Here is an 18,277-nt window from a genome sequence, read left to right as displayed (position 1 = left end):
GCTCAATAGAACTTGCTAAATAGATGAATACCAAAAAAACAGCCAGATTGCTTGCATGCAGGACAGGCTCCTAGGCTGCAATCTCGAGACGCTTTTCACATTAGGTTAAACATTGCTATTGAGTATATGCTATAAGAAGATCTAAGAGAAACTCATAGTTTGTTTTTCTTTAAAGTCAGAATTAATAACCGTCTTCCTATTTTCTAACCATATATTTGAGGAAATAAAATATTCTTTATCTATGTAACCACCTATTTCTTATGTATACCAAACAATCCAACAACAAAATGATTTTTTTTCCCATTGCTCCAAAGCTAATATGCTCTCATTATTTTATAAAAAGAGACAGCTATATGCATTATTGTACATTCACTTAATTGATTTTTCACATGCAGGCACCACTATAGCACAGTTGAATATTTGCAGTACAATCATTATGCAATTTATATCTCAAGATAGAGGTCATAATTTATTCAGTATTATCCTTGGTAATTATTATTGAGCACTTTAATTTTCAATACTTAAAGGCAAGTGTGTTCTCTGAATCCAACAAAGGAAAAATACTCACTAATAGAGTAAATTAACATAATGGACTCTATGAATTAAGCTAATGACTTGTTTCTAAGTCTGCAACACAAAAACCAATGAAATATAATAGATTAGAAAATCACCGCCTTCACCACTACTGACTGACAAAATCACAAGCACAATTCCGCAATTACTTACTTCCATCAGTAGCTTGAATCCTTCTCTTTTCTTGATTTCTTCTACCAGGTACCTAAGAAAAAGAAAAAGCCACAATAGTATTTATAAGCTGCAATCTAAAAATTCCAAGAACATGACTGACATACAACAAAACTGTTATTTCTGTTGCAGAGACATGGCTTAGAAATACAAGGCTTAGAAATAAGTAAGGGTACAAATATAGGCAATAGGTATGGATTTACTCACAGACAGATACTCCCGAACCTTCTGTAATTCCCTGGGGCCCAAATAAATATAAATAAATATATATATATATATATATATATTTTTTTTTTTAATTAAAGTGTATTGGGGTGACAATAGTCAACAAAACTACATAGGGCTCAAGTGTACAATTGTATAATATATCATCCATATGTTGCATTGTGTGTTCACCACCCAGAGTCAGTTCTCCTTCCATCACCATATGTTTCTTTTGATGAGATGATATCTATCTCACACGTTAGCATCAAACTTTAACCCCATTATAAAAGCCACACAAAGTAGATTGGATATACATCTCTGACCATGTGGGCTTTACCTTCTTATTCTTGATGGGGCTTGAGTTTAGGTACTTCCATTACCTAGCTGGCTTGGAGGGAAAATTTTTAATGAGTAGCCCTGCTTGGAAGTTCATCCAAGATCAAGGAGGCTCAGTGTCATTGTTTCAAAGGCCAGGACAGAGGGAAGGAGAACTTATTATTGGTATCATGTTAAAGTAAATAGGTTGTAGCCATTGATAGAATGCCTGTGAAGTCATCTTGAATCGCAGGGAAAACAGAACGATCACGCCATAAGCAAAGGGCACAGATACATAAGATAAGCAATATGATCAAGAAAAGACTAAAATTACATTGAGAATGTAGAATAAATTAACACTGGCACCTTTCCCCCAGGCTTGATTATTGTCTATATAAAAAGAGAAGCTCTCTGAAATGGTTGACGTTGAAAACTAACGATTTGACCATGAATGAGCCTTGAAAAGTTCATAACATTTGACCTAATATTTCATATTTTGGGGTCAAATGTAAGGAAGTGATTGTGCTACTGACAAAAATATACTTGCTAGGGTATTTACTTTGATTTTCTAAGTAATAGCAAAAAAAAAAAAAAAAAAAAAATAGAGGAAGGAAGGAAGGAAAAGAAGGAAGTGAACATCACTTCCAGCAATGAGGACTGGCTTTAAAAACTATGGTCCAGTCATACAGAATTATGGTCTAACCATATAGAATATGATCATGTCACTAAATTATGTATGTTTAATTAATATTTAAGGACAACAAAAAAGGCTCTTCTTGGGCCTCAATTCCCTTACCTGTAAAACTGAAATAACATAATCTGCTTTTCCAATATCAAAAGGTCGTTGTAAAAAAATTATGAGGTATAGAATCTGTGAAAATGGGGGAAGGGGTTATCATTATGTTCATTTGCTAAAGGCCATTCTAGAATGTGAATATGGACTATACCCGTTCATGGAACTCAGTTCTTTTTTCCCAAACATATTTATATAGTTTTTTCACAAAAGCCTAAATATTGATGTTGAGCATATATATCATCTTTGAATTATACAAAATCTTATAAAAATTCTATCATTATAACTAGATAATATAGAGCTTTTGTTTTGAGCAATAATACTGTGACGAGAAACACATACAAACACACGCAAAGTATTTTAGTCTACATACTCCTTTTCCTGACTATTTTTTCAGGAGCTGTTATGTAGCTGTAAAATTTTGAAACGTTAGCACACTGACTAACTTTTGGAAAAAGAAATTCCAGTGGTTAATAAATATCAGAAAAGATGCTCAAGATCTCTGGTAATCAAGGAAGCGTAAATTAAAACAATACTAAACCATGTTGCTCATGTGATACGGTAAACAAATTTGAAAGGAGACAACACCTAGAACTAGTAAAAATGTGACAGAAAGCTGCTACAAACCTTTTAAAATTAATGATAATCATATCTCCTGAGGCAGCAAACCACTTTTGAGATGCTGACCTACCAGGAAAAATATCATCACTAGTAAAGACATATGTGTGTGTGTGTATGTGTGTGTGTGCGTGTGTGTGTACATGCGAGTATGTATATATACACATATATATGCATATATGTGTATATATGTACACAAACGCATACATATATATGTATAGACACGTTATTGTACCTAAGTCGATGTGTGCATGTGTGTGTGTATAGAAAATAGCTAGAAACAAGATTAATATCCAGAAATTGGCAAATGATAAAATAAAATACATTATAACAACACAATGTTATGTGATGCAGCTATTGGATTATATCTACCAGATTAAAACACAGGGATGCCTATGATATATTAATAAAAGGTAAAAAGCAAAGTAAAGTATGTACTGAGCAATATGGATGATAGGATTCTACCTTTTAAGAAATTATATTAAAAAAATGAAGGCAAAAGTAATCCCTATCCACAATTTTATGTGATCACGGAGTAAAGTACAGAAGAATACATAACAAATTGTTAATGCTCACCTAAGGAAGGAAAAGACAAGATGCAAAGGTGAGGTAGAGATTATTCACTCTTTTTTAATATTTCTTTGCAAAGTTTCATAGATGCGGATACCTGTGCAATTTTTGAACAGGATTTTAATAAAAGATAAAATGTAAAGCACAAAACAAAATAAATAGACATATACAATCTCTATCTACACACAAAAATCTTGTGGACCATCTTTTTCTCACCTTCTCAAGCAGAAATGTCTAGGCAAGCTGTTAACTCAAAAGCCACTTCCATGATTTCATCCTGAAGAGGCCAAACTAATCCTGGACACCCTAAGGCTATGGGTCTCTAGAAAATAAAGCTTTGCATCTCCAGAAATCCTGGGAATGACTCCAGAAGGTTCTAGTTATGTAGCTAATCAACTTTGTCACTAGGCCTCCCTGAGCTGGCCTCAGTCTCCTCATGCACGTAATGAAGATGTGAAACTAGACTGGTCAAATCCTTCCCGAACAGGTTATGACTGTATGAAACTTACGCACACGACCTATCCTCTCAATTTAAAATATTTCTGTCTAACTGGCTACAGCTGCTCCTGGGAGAATGGCATCCTAAACCAGCTGAATCATTTCAGTTTAAACTCTGCTTTTGCTAACCATGCAGACCTGGGCTTTGTTTCAGGGGCAATGTCCTCACTGCAATCACTCTGAGAGCCTGTAAAGCCCAGGGTATCACTCCAACAGAGTCGAGGCTACTAGAGGTGATTTGGGTGAAGACTGACTATTATAACAACAATAAAGGCTTCTGCCAGAGTTCCCAAACCATGCTCCATGATATACAGCCTCAGTAGTTTTCCCACATAAAAGGGTTACCTTGCCAAAAAAAAAAAAAAAAAAAAAGAAAAAGAAAAAAAAGTTTGTTGTCTCAAGAAATGCAGATTAAACACCAAATAAAATTCAACAGCTATCTATAATAATAAAAACAATGATTAAAAATTAAAAAAAAAAAAAAAAAAAGGGTTACCTTGCCAAATAAATTTGAGCCATGCTGGGCATATCAGTTAGATTGCTGTTGTCTAGAGTGAGAAGTATACTCAGCTTAATGAATAAGAACGTTTGTTTATTGAGCTGGTTAGATGGTTTAATACTGTCATCAAAAACTAGGCATTGTCCATCTTTTCAGCCTCCCATATGCTCAGTGTTAATGAATTCTCTCATGTCAACATGTCTCCCACAGCCCCACACATCACATCCTTACATAACAGCGTCTCAACAAGAAAGAGAGGAAGCTGGAGCAGAAGCATTTTCTCTTCATTTCTCTCTATTTAGGTAAGAATATTTTCCCAGGAAGCCTTCACAGGATTCTTCCTATATCGTATTGACTAAAGTTGAGTCATATATCCACTCCTTAACTAATTGTTGGCACTGGGGATTAGGTTGGACCAATGTCCCCAGCTAGAATATCACTACCTAAACAAAATCAAGGTTCTGTTGGCAAGGAAATAGGGAGAATGGCTGTTGGGGGAACAATTAACAGTGTCTGCATACTGGTTAAGGCAAAGTTAAAAACGTTTTTCTATCACAAGCCCCTCAGAGCCTTTAATGTGCTAATGAACATTGAATCTCCAAGAGAGGAATACTATAGTATAGTTATCATTTCCCAAGCATATTTGACTATGAAAACATTTTTTGGAAGAACATTTATTACAATTTTCTGGAAGTCTATTATCCTATAGAGCGTAATTTCAGAAATGCTGATTTAGAAGGGCCCCTTCTATAGGGTACCTTACCCTCTTCTTAAATAAATGCTTAAATGAAATGAGCTTGGGGAGGAAACAAAATAAAGTTTGAGTCACTTCTGCCTACATTCATAGGGATGATTTATTCTTTACAACTTTTCTTTTTCAATATATGGAAACAGCCTAAAGATAAAATACATTAAAAAAAAAAAAAAAAAAAAAAAAAAAAAACTATTCTTATCTGATGCCAGACAGAAAAAGATGTACATCGAGTTTTGGGACATAATATAAGAACCAAAAACCACTTGTACCAAAAGGCATACAGGTAAATAGGTTCAGAAAGCAACGAAAGCTTCACAAAACTCATCATTCTCCTTCCCACTAATCTTAGCAAAAAAAGAGAAAAACAAACAAACAAACATTAGCAAGCATTTTCACCAATCCTACTGGGTAAAACAACTCGTTATATTAAGATTCTGGCTTGATTTTGAGGCATATATTAATGACAGTCTTGCTCTAACACACTTTATCCTCATTTGCTTACAAGTGTGCTTCCAACGTTAGAGACCCTCAACTCTCTGACTTGTTAAATGAGTTTATTTAATATTTTTCTTGTCACTTGTCCTCTTGCAGGACCTTCTTTCCTTTCTGGAAACAGCCCTTCCAGTCCCTTTCCCAATTCACCAGCCACTTAGTGTCTCCTGGAGGACTCTGGACCAAGTTTCTCTCCCAGTCTCATCTCCTTATTTGAAATTTGTTCTGAAGCATGGAGCCTCGGAGGACTCCTGGGGGTTATTTCCCATCTGCTTTCTGTATGCTCTGCATATATTAAGACATACTGCACGGCTGTGTGAGTCATCATGGACATTCTCCTGCAATTGTGATTTTTTAAAAAATTACCAATATGAAAAATTGAGAACGTTGGCTCTGCCATAGTCTTCTAGACTCTCTCCCTTTTGTCACCTAGAGAAATACACTAGCACAAAAGTGCTATTGTGTAACTGCTCACCTTTTCCATGCTAACAATATACCCCTCAGTATTCATGCAAGTCGATGAAATGAATTCCATCAGAGAGATTACAGAGATTGTGTGTCAAGGGAATAAATAAATGATACACTGGAGAGTTAATAAAGCACCAGAATGGGAGTTCATGAGCTGTTTGTTTTGTTGAAAAGACTTATACACATGACTCTTCTGGATTTGCTCTAAAAATTACCCCTTAGTGAATATCTATTTAACCTGAGTGTCATAACAAAGGCCTAGAAGATGCCCTCATTAACAGGCAGCCCTGGGTTTTGTGAAACATTTTCTACTTTCCTAGTCAGAAATCAGAGATATACAATTGCCTGCCTTGTGCTGGAGGTGGCAGTTTTAAAATCTCAACCCTCTAGGTTTCAATTAGCCTTAAAATTGCATATTGCTTTAGGTTCCCAATGCCAGGGTTTTCAAACAACCAGAGGAGAATACCAGTATTTAGTCATTAATATTTCTTGAAAGAAATGTGCTCTTGTCAACTGGAATGACAAGGGTCAAATGGAAATTCGGACAGCCTTCAAGATCTTCCAAGTAATATGTTTTTCCTTCTTGCTGGATTTCTGACAACTTATAAAATAGGATCATTGTCCTCTTGCAAATGGCTGTTCTTGCTTTCCCAAAGTAAGAGGGAGCGAGCTGTCTGATCAGCGTGATGGCAATCCACTGGTACGTCAAAATTTGGTCCTTAAATTTCAAAACTAAGCTCCATTTTGATTCAGGAACATGGAAACATTATTTCTATGGAGTCAGTGTAATCCTTACTGCAATATGCCAGGGGAAGAGCTGCACAGCGTTTCCAGTATTTAAGAGACCTGACCTAGGGCCTAAGTGTCTTCCTGGAGCACTCTGGATATCTTAGCTACGCGAGGCTGCTAATGATAGATGTGCAGTTCCTACAATAACACAATCTTCATTTGCAGCTTTACTTTGCTAGAGTTCTTATCTACTGAAGGACGTTATACTTTCTGGAAATAAAACAGTATTACTCAGAAATTACAGAAATTATGCCAGGTAGAACCTTCTGCCCACAGATGAGAATCCCTTTTATTGGCTCACTCTAAAGCAAGTGGTCTAGGGTCAGTGGGTGTGATGGGAAATGACATTTTAACTCTCATCAGTCAGTGGTTTGAACTGATCATACTGGCTCACATCATCAATGACGTTCTAGAGCTAGATTTTACTGGCTAGTAAAAGCCAATTGTTAAGTATGCAGGAATTTTGCCAACCACAACTGTTGATAGCTTGCAATTTTCCACGATGGGAATTTACACCATGGAAGTTAGCAGATATTACAAATTGGGTCTTATTTTTCCCCTCCTGAGAGCCAGTTTCAGTATACCCCTCATGAGCTCAAGCAAAGAGAATAGCTCCCGGAATTGAGAAAATGTTCCATATTTCCCAAAGAGCAGAACCAGAAACCAATCAGCCAATTTGAAAGGAAATAAAATCATGAAAATAAAGACCTTATGTTGTTAACTTAATAATTTTAATCCTAGTGAAACTTTCACCAAGTTTATAATTTCACATTCATTTCAAGTGACGTGTGTAAAAAGACTGTTTCTGCTTGGTATTGGGGTGGAAGAACAGGAAGACTTTTGTTCACCCTAGGAATACAATGTCAGATATCAAGAATGTGCAAAGTTAAGGGGAAAAAAAAAACACACAAAAAAACAAAAAACAAACAAACAACAACAACAAAAAAAACTGTTATGAGGAACAGCATGAAGGAGGAGGGATTATTTTTCAAATATTTAAATATAAGTCACAGAGTCTGCAGAGTGCTCACTGAAATGTTAATTCTATTCAATCCAACTAGACAAACATTTATAAACAATCAGTGTTGTTGAATTGAATTGAAATGTTAACAGTTATTCTCCTATGATATTTCTCTGAAAAAAATTAGAAAACATCCTTTGACTATGAATTAAATTCCACCCTGAGATGAATGTTAACTTTATAATAAATAAATAGGATTATCAAATATTTCTATCTAGTCTGTTTCAAGATACCTGTCATAGAATTACTTAGCAGCTTAGGTGAAATAATGAAGAGATTCTACCACGCTTAAATAGTATTGGAAAATACACAGAGGTGAACAGAGCTTTCTGAACTTTTAATTTAATGAGCAACTATGGATATTTATGGCACATAGTTTTATTTTTTCACCACCGGATAGTTATCGCCCTACTTCTGACAAAGGCATTTTAATTCTACTTCTACTAAAGGCACACTCCTCACCTAGTTTCAGTATATAATCTATAGGGAATTGACAGTCTCCCTAGTGCCAAAGGAGGTCATGGGACTCAGCATGACCAATAAGAGTATCACATTTCCCTGGCAACAATGGCTGACTCAGAGATGGACATTTGCCTCATCCAGAAATAATTGAAACTTTCTTTGGGATAGTTGAGAGAGGAGCACTCTCTTCTTTTGACCTTGAACTTGAGCCTGGAAGGACATAGATCTGAAACTCCTGGGAGCTACCTTCCTACATAAGAATAAACTCAACATGAAGGAGAGCAGAGCTGATAGATGGAGAGAGATTGAGGCCTCGTAATATTGTTTAAGCCCGTAGAATAAGCCATTCCAGAAGTCATCACTACACTAGCTTAGAAGTAACATGAGATGATAAATGATCTTTCTTTGTTTATAATACCTTGGGTGAAGGTTTCTGTGGCTCACCATCAAGAGTCCTGATACAATATTTACAGATTTTCCAAACTATTTCTTAAGCCATAATCACCGAAAACTGCTAACTTAACAGTCTTCTGATAGTGCCAAAGCCGTTTCTTTCCCTGTCTTTACATCCAAGCCCTTTGCTGTGTAACTTTGGAGTTCTTCCTGAAAAATGGCAGAATGTACTTCCTGCCTCTTGACAGAGCTTGGCCATGGGATTTGCTTTGGCCATTGGAATGCTAGTAGATATGATGCAATCAGAACGTTAAATTGGGCTTGCCTTATTGGGCTTCTGTCAGCACCATTACAAGAACACACTCCACTAGCCTGCGGGTCCAAAGAAGATGCAAGGCATGTGGCGAGTAGACACAGACCCTTCCCTCCACCCACAGCCACCATAGTATAAGATAAAGCCACTCCACCCAACTTACAGACCTCTTAGAATAAATAATTGTTTTAAGACACCAGCTTTTCAGACAGTCTGGAGTGATGCGAAGATCATCACTGTTGCATAGGGTCACACAGAGCATCACCCTTACCACTCTCAGTATACACAAAAGAAATAGTTTTAAATCTCTAAGGAGACACTTCAGGTTTTTGCAAGTGAAATGTGAACAGGAAGTGAAGGAGAGAAGATCCAAACCAGAGATCACAAACCCTGATGCCTGCAGTGGCCAAGCAAGTGAAACACTAATAACTTAAACTCATATAGCATGTAGCATGGGTCAGGCCCTATTCTGAGTGTTTACGAATATCAATTCATTTAATCTACATAACAATTATTTGAGTTAGATGCTGTTGTTATCTCTCCTTTACTGGGATGAAACCGGGCTAGAGAAATGTTAAGAAACTTGCCCAAGTTGCATAGCTTGTAAATGGTAGAGTTACGTTAGAGTCCACACCTCTATGCTATAGTAAAATAGTCCAGATAAAAACCAGAAGGAAGTGGAGGGGTCTGTGCTTCTCTGGAGAGTCAAGCGTCAAGATCAGCGGCCTGTCACCGCGTGTGACGATAGAGAGCATTCTGATCTTTCCACACAATCTAGACTTTTGACAAATCTCTCTATTTTCAAATATTTTAAATGTTTAAATATTTTATATTTTTTTAACACCACAAAGGTTAACCCTATGCAGCTCAGGCCCAAGAAATCACATTTAAAACTAAATGTGGTCACAGGTGCCCATTGCACCCACTGATCCAAGCTTAGCAGCAGAGTCCTGTTAAGGCAGCAAATGTCCAGCACCTGTGTTTCAAGAGCTCTTCTAATGTCTTTGAGAGTGGTTTCAAAAGCTTTGTCTTTAAGGTACAACAAGACAAGTAACATGGCGCTGCTATATTACCTTTACCTTTGTGCCTTTGTACCAGCCCCACATTCTCCAGACCTACTCTTTGGGTCTTTGAACTCACCATGATCTCTCTCATATCTGGAGATTTGGGTCTGGTGTTCCCTCTGCCTGGATAATTCTTCTCTCCTTTTTTTATTGGCTCTTAGTTGAATGTCACTTCCCCCAGGAAGCCTCTGCCCATGCCCTTCAAGAATGTGCTAGAGAACCCTTCTGAATGGTCTGAGGCACCATGTACCTCCCCTTCCCAAAACGTAGGTCCACCTGTATTTTGTCTGCTCTGGCACCTGAATGTATCTCTTATTAGGCTAGGACCCTGAAGAGCTTTATTTACAGTTCCTCATACATAATAGATACTAGAAAAACAGTTATCAGATGCAAGAAGGAATGCACAAATGAAAGAACATGTACAGACCATGCAAATGTTACTTTCTTTGAGTCTATTGCAGACATACATGAACACACACACACACACACACACACACACACACACACACGTACCTAGATAAAGCAAGAGCACGATTAACTCTTTCTTCAAGGCCTAATGTGCCCAGAGCCTTCCAAGTCATCCAGAACTTGAATGCATCAGCTCTCCTGCTACATTGGATAGACTTGTCTCCTGTGTCATAGCTGACATCATAGAATTTATCCTGCTGAAAGAGGTAAGATGCCTTGGCAGAGTAGCATTTCTTAAGAAGATCCTTTTGGGGAAAAAAAGAAAAAAGAAAGAAGAAAGAAAGATCATAAGACTGTCCATTTTTAAAATACACTCGATTTTGAAAACACACCCACAAATATTACCTATATAATATTCTAGTACTTTGTGCCAATGGTGTTTGGTCTCATTCTATGACTGCCCTACATCAGAAGCAATAGGTATGCATTAACTTGGAGACACAGATTATCCATTGTGTTTCTAAAAAAGAAAAACACCCCTCAGAGTTGAGAACGCTAAGTCCATCCTCAACCATTTCACTGATGAATACCGAGAAGCTTCGAGACATCAAGGTGGGCCAGTTTCTCAAGATGAAACAAATTGTCTATAACTCACTCAGCCTTCAGAATGCTAAATAAATAAATAAATAAATAAATAAATAAATAAATAAATAACCTAACATATTGTATATACTTTATACAATTTCACAGGCAAAAAAACCGTAAGCTTTTAAAACCTTTTCAATTCATATCCATATTGAAAAGGCCAGAAGTGACAATAACTCAGATATAAAAAATCTGAGTAAAACTATGGAAGAGTTAAACAAGTACCAACAAGTTTTAACCACCACAATATCAGCTACAACTCCAAAGACTTTTTTGAGTTGGTCTCAGATTAGTTTTATTTGCAACCAAATTCAATTTGCATTTACTGACTGGTGACTTCTCACCAAGCAGTGGACGAAAATTCACCCTGTTTATTACCATTCTAGAGTCTTTGAACTCAAGTTATTAGAGTTTAAGCCCTGTTGCCCTCGATGTCATTTCATGTCTACAAAATCCCAGATTTTCTAACCTGTCCTTCATAAGCCTCATAATTCCCTGAGCATCTTCATTCCCAGAAAATACCTATTAGAACTATCTGCCCCAGCAGCATAACCAAGCTACTCAATGTGCCTTAACCACTAGATCATGCCCCACCTGTATCTTTGCTCCCACCATTTACTCTACTTTGTCTCTATTTTAATATAATATTTGACACATTCAAAAGAATATATCAGCATATTTATAAGTTTCGCAGTTTACTAACACCAAATATAGTCTTCCCTCTATAACTAGGTCTGCCTTTCCTTTGGGTCTCGTCTCAACTTTTGCTTCCCTTCCAAGTTCTTTATCTGCCCATCCCTTTGGACACATATTTTCCTTTTATATTTGGCTGCATTTGTTGGCTTTGCTCCTGCACTGCCCCTACTCAATGAGCAGTCTGCATGTATTCTCTCCTCGTGTGGCCAAGTAGGTTCTCGAGGGAAGGAATCATTTCCTATTCATGTCCACATCCACGGAGCTTAACACTATATTGGGCACAGAGGACCCTCATGAAACAATTCAGTGATGATGACTCTTCCCATATTCCATATTCCTCTCACATTCCTCTGACATACAGTACGATCAGAATAAACACATGTCCCAAATGAAACATCAAAACAGAGCTCCAGGAAAATAACTAAACAAAATAGAAACAACCAATCTTCCAGATGTGGAGTTCAAAACCCTGGTTTTTAAGGATGCTCAATGATCTCAGTGAGAACTTCATAAAGATGGAAATAGAAAACATAAAAATGAACCAGTTATAAATAAAGAATACAATAACTGAAATGAAGAATACACTAGAAGGAATCAACAGTAGATTAGATGAAGCAGAGGGTTGAATCAGCAATTTGGAAGATAAGGTAGCAGAAAACAATCAGAACAGCAAAAAGAAAAAACAATCCAAAAAAATGAGGAGAGTTTAAGGGGCCTCTGGAACAACATCAAGTGTACCAGCATTCACATCATAGAGGTACCATAAGGAGAAGAAAGAGAGCAAGGAATTGAAAATTTATTTGAAGAAATAATGATGGAAAATTTTCCTAACTTGGCAAAGGAAATAGACATAGAAGCCCAAGAAGCACAGAGAGTCCCAAACAAGATGAACCCAAACATGACCACACCAACATACATTGTAATTAAAATGCCAAAGGTTATAGACAAGGAGAGAATCTTAAAAGCAGCAAGAGAAAAGCAGTTAGTTACCTCTAAGGGAGCACCGATAAGACTGTCAGCTGATTTCTCAATAGAAACTTTATAGGCCATAAGGGATGGGCATGAAATATTCAAAGGGATAAAAATCAAGGATCTACAACCAAGATTACTCAACCCAGCAAGGCTATCATTTAGCATTGAAGGGCAGATAAAGAGCTTCCCAAACAAGAAAAAGCTAATGGAGTTCATCACCACCAAACCAGTATTAGAAGAAATGTTAGAGGGGCTTCATTAAGGAGAATATGAAGAAGTATAAAATAGATCAAAATATGAACAATCTAATGTCAATAACTACATATCTATCAACAATTATTGTAAATGAATTAAATGTTCCAATCAAAAGACATAGCGTGGTTGAATGGATAAGAAAACAAGACCCTTACTTATGCTGCTTACAAGAGACTCACTTCAGATGTTAAGACACACACAGACTGAAAGTAAAGAGATGGAAAACCATATTTCATGAAAATGGAAATGAAAAAAACAAACAAACAAAGAACTGGGATAGCAATACTTATACCAGACAAAATAGACTTTAAAACAAAGACAATAACAAGAGACAAAGAAGGACCCAGTAATTCCACTTCTGGGTATTTATCTGAAGAAACCCAAAACACTAATTCAAAAAGATATATGCATCCATATGTTCACTGAAGCATTATTTACAACAGCCAAGATACGGAAGCAATCTGAGTGCCCATCAATAGATGAATGGATAAAGAAGAAGTGGTACATATATATAATGGAACATTACTCAGCTATAAAAAAAAATGAAACCTTGCCATATCTAACAACATGGATGGACCAGGAAGGTATTTATGCTGAGTGAAATAAGTCAGAAAAAGACAAATGTCATATGATTTCACTTACATGTGTAATCTAAAAAACAAAATAAATGAACAAACAAAACAGACTCATAGATACATAGAAAATTTTGATGGCTGCAAGATGGGAGAGGTGTTGGGGAGATGGGTGAACTGGGGTAAGGGATTAAGAGGTACAAATTGGTTGTTACAAATAGTCATGTGGATGGAGGGTATTGCATAAAGAAGATAGCAATATTGTAATAACTATGTATGGTGTCAGACGGGTACTAGATTTATTGGGGTGATCACTTCATAAGTTATATGAATGTCTAATCACTATGTTGTATACCTAAAACTAATATAATACTGTATGTCACTGTAATTGAAAAATTAAAAAGTGAAAGTGAAGAAAATAAGAATAAAAAGAAATCTCAAGATATCACATTCCAAACAAAAGTATGTATTTGCTGTCTTAATAGTAATATTGTCTTGTGTGAACATTAATCTAGATATGTGTTCCATTACCATAAATCATGATTTTATATTATGCAAAAAGTTATATACCAACTATACCCAAGAACTATCACTCATGCAGTAGCCAAAATAAACTGAGTATAATATAATAATTAAAGGAAAATCAGCAAGCCTTCAGTCTGACTCTGATGGATATTAATGGTGGACATTGGGGAAAAGTAGATTGCTCTGACCTGAATATTAAGGTAGAAAAGGCCCCTTACTCTTAAAGCTACTTTAATTCTATCAGCAATTTCTCAGCTCTGATCGCAGATGCCACCACTGTATCTCTCTACCCTCAAATGTCAGGAAATTTGGTTTTTGTTTCCATAGTAACTACAGCCTGACCATACATGATAACATTAAAAGGCCACTCATATATTTTAAGGACAAAGCGCGCGCGCGCGCGCACACACACACACACACACACACACACACACACACACAGAGTAGTATCATGATTGTAAATTTACTTTCATCAACCATGGAAGATTCAAAAACATTCCCAAAGCAGGTGAACTTTGGACATATCTTGGGAAAGTTTTAGTGACTTATGTTGGTGGTTGAAAGGGAGAGGAAGCCCATTCATTATCAGAAGACAAATTGCATCATCCTAGGCAAATGGAAAAGAGGAGGGCCACGAACACATATAGCAGAATGAGTGACTCCTGCAGCAGTGACACTGTTATTTTCATTGCACTGAAAAACCCTCCTGCCTTGGGAAGCTTTCATAAAGAACAATGAGAAGCTTGGAATTTCCATTATTGAAAATGAACTAAAACTTTCCCCAAAAGTGTTTGCTTTGCATTTTGATTTATATTTTTATATTAAAATTGATGTGATGTCTTTAATTTAAGATACACATCAACCAAGGGAAGATGCTCAGATCTCCAGAGAAAACATTTTGGCATAAATGTAGTAAAAGTTAACATATTTACTTTTTAAATGTAAAGCACTTAAATAGCCATTATTGTGCTATCAAAGGCCATGTTGATCTTGCTCATCTTTATATACTTAATCCTAGCAGGCCAATAAATATGAGTTATGTGAATTCCAGAGACAAATGTTCAATGAGAATACAAAGTGCTTTACACATATTGTGATACCATCTCAAACAGTTTTCAGGAATTAGTAGACGATGTATTAGGACTCTCACAGGGGCAAATGAAAGAAATGCAATCAAAGTAGCCTAGGCAAAACGGGGAATTTTCATAGGTCCCTATTTCTAAAACTCCAGACATATAATCTTCAGGCACAGTTGGATCCAGGATTAAATGCGTGAACTGTCTTTTTCCTTTTAGTTCTAATTTCTTGTATATTTGCCTCACTCCCAAAGCAGAAATCTGGTAAGAAGCCTGGGACCTAGAGCTTCTGGTGGGGCGTGTGAGCATCTCTGGAGAGAGATGGGAAAGAGCAAAGAGAAGGCCTCTGCCGGTAATGCTACCGAAGCAGCGAGACACCATTCTCCCCCCCATCTCAGTCTATTATCTAAACTTCCCGCTGTCTAAACCTAGTGGGAAGTCAATTAGTAAGGGAGCCTGGGAAATGTGTTTTTCAGGAGTCAGGCCCTTTCAGAGCAAGGCAGAGGAAGGCTGAAGAAAAAATCATACAGTAAAGAGAAACAGACATATGACAAGCACACTACATAAGTAGAGAAACCACAACTTTCTTCTTCATTCTTTGTGTTCACAACACCTAACCTAGCACATAATAAAATGGCCAGAGCCAACATTTATAAAGTTCTTACTATGTGCTAGATACAGTATATGTATAACCTCATTTAAATCTCAAGTTCTATTATTTTTGTCAATGTCATAGTACCTGTGAAGAAACCGTAACACATCAAGATTTGGTAATTATCCAAATCCATGTATCTAGGACGTGGTAGAGCTGGGTTTCAAACCAAGGCTCAGGGCCTGAACTCTTTACCTGTTATGCTCTACTCTCTCCACAGTGGGTACTTCAATACATGTGGGAGAGAGCGCTCCATAAACACTCATTAAGAGGTTTTGAAGAGGTCGGTGAAAAGGGAAAATGGCAACAGAGAACACAATGAACTGAAGGTCAAAACAACTGACATCCTGTTTCAGGCTCTGACCTTGTTCCTGTAAATGTGACTTCTGGTCTTGTTAGTGGTAATATCTTGTCTATGAAGCATTTTGAGATATTTCTAAATACGTGTGACCCTGGTGATATTTAAGGATATCATTAAAACACATCATGAATCAGTAGGCTGTATATTTTCCTTCTCAAGATTAGTTAAATCATCTTTGATTTCCACAGGCCAGATCAGATTCTTGTGGTTTCTTTGCCAGGAATCAAATCAGTGACCGTATGGGCCAACTTTAAGTCCTCACTCTTTGCAATCATGTTTTTCAGCTCACCAAACAAAAGCTACCAAGAATTCGTCCCATATGGCTCTTCCCATATTCTGTCCCATATCACCATTATTCACATGGAAGAAATTGTCTAAACTAAATGCATTAGAAAATGGGTATATTAACCTTCTAACCATTCATTCCAAAATTATGTATTGAGGACCTATTTTTTTTTTTTTTAACAAGCACTATAACGCTAGGAGGTGGGCATGCAACCCCAATGGAAGTACTACCCATCTAGGCTACCATTTGTGGATTGAATTTAGGTTGTGAATGGCAGAAAAGTTTGGTTGTAATCTATAATAGACTCATAAAAGTGAACTTGGAAATGATTATACCTTCTGATATTGGCTTTATTTATTTACTGGGTGAACATTTTGAGAGCCTTAATATATACCAAAAGCTGTGCTATGCACTGGTGCTGTAATGAAAATAAGAAAGTCACTATCCTTAAGAAGTTTAAGTTGAAAATAGGGACAGAAAAACAGACAATTAGAGTATGGCGCTAATACAGGAGAAAGAACGAAGTCTAAGGAGCATAAAGAGGGGTCATCTTTCACTGACTTAGAGCTGCTACAGAGGGCTCTTCAGAAGAAGAAATGTGTCACCGGAAAGCCGAACGATAAGGAGTAGCTAAGTAGAAGAACAAAATTAAATGAAATCAGTATGACTGGGGCTAAAGAATGAGGTAGGGCATAGCCGGGAAGGCTGTGAAGATAAAGAATAGCCAAGATGCCAAGGACGTAAATGCCACAGTAAGAATGACTGTCATGGGATTTCCACAGACTCATAGAGATATTACAACTTCAACGTCATTATTGCTCGGGCAGAAGAAAGTGAGAATTAGAAGATGTGGATTCTGCTTTTGATTTAGTCACTTGCTGTCAGAGCTCAACGCAAGCCACTTAATATCTTGGGCTTCATTTTCCGCATCCACTTAATGGAGATAATAACACTTGCTCTACCCACCATATGGGAATATTGCGAAAATCTTGTGAAATAATGTTAACTAGGAACACTTCTCAGTGTTTGGCCAAAATCCTTCTGACACTCCTTCTCTCCTACGTATTCCTATACCTCAACCCCTCACAGCTGTCACCACCCATTCTTCCTTGGATTAACTTCTCTTCCCAGGCAAACTGCAGAATAGGATGCTAGCTATAGATTTCCTCACTTTTTATGAAATGAACATATTATACTCACCCTCCCCACACCCCTTTTAATGGGATGTATCTGCCAGTAACCCTATAGAAGCGAATACAAGAAATCTTAGAGCGATAAGAAAAATTATCCATGGTCTTCATTCCCCCAACTGGAGCCAAGCCTAACCTTGTTTCAGCTATCATACTTGATGGTCTTCTTAGCAGTTGTGGGTCTTTCCAAGTCTCAGCATGGTTTGTATGGAAGACACAAACAGCTGAGTATGAAATGAGAGTGGGTAAGGGCATGCACTAGGTGGACGAAGGGCTAAGGATCCATCAATGACCAAGTGTAACTTGTCTAGTTGTCCTCGGTTTCCTCATGCAGACAGTGGGAATTGGATATGTTGAATGACTGCTAAATAGTTGGTGTGGGGTGGAGGAAGTAGAGGTAAGCAAATGACAGTAATGTCAGTGTTATTTTCCCCGAAAGGAAATAAATCAGACTCAACCATGGAAAAAGTTGGTGTATTAGGCTGAGCCATGAATAGCCTGGAAAGAAGGAAGGAAGGAAGGAAGGAAGGAAGGAAGGAAGGAAGGAAGGAAGGAAGGAAGGAAGGAAGGAAGGAAGGAAGGAGTTGAAATTGTTACAATTATCTGGTGTTGCATCCAGCTCAAGAGAAAGATTATTTTTGA

At 37.1% G+C, this 18,277-nt stretch overlaps 1 protein-coding gene across 1 annotated transcript in view; it reads right to left on the bottom strand.

Annotated features, from left to right (window-relative positions):
- The window catches only part of GADL1 (GAD like acidic amino acid decarboxylase 1), a 158,060-nt gene that overhangs the window by 63,038 nt on the left and 76,745 nt on the right, over window positions 1-18,277 (bottom strand). Inside the window, exons 12-13 of the mRNA XM_019745229.3 lie at window positions 10,511-10,710; window positions 727-778 (exon numbers count right to left, since the gene is read on the bottom strand). Of these exons, the coding sequence (XP_019600788.3) occupies window positions 727-778; window positions 10,511-10,710 (252 nt within the window). The remainder of the gene's footprint in view (window positions 1-726; window positions 779-10,510; window positions 10,711-18,277) is intronic.

The sequence above is a fragment of the Rhinolophus sinicus genome, chromosome 5 (genome assembly GCF_057876585.1).
Source record: "Rhinolophus sinicus isolate RSI-liver-muscle chromosome 5, RSI-T2T, whole genome shotgun sequence".
NCBI lineage: Eukaryota > Metazoa > Chordata > Mammalia > Chiroptera > Rhinolophidae > Rhinolophus > Rhinolophus sinicus.
Note: the sequence above shows the minus strand (reverse complement) of the source record. Positions and strands in the feature narration are given on the sequence as shown.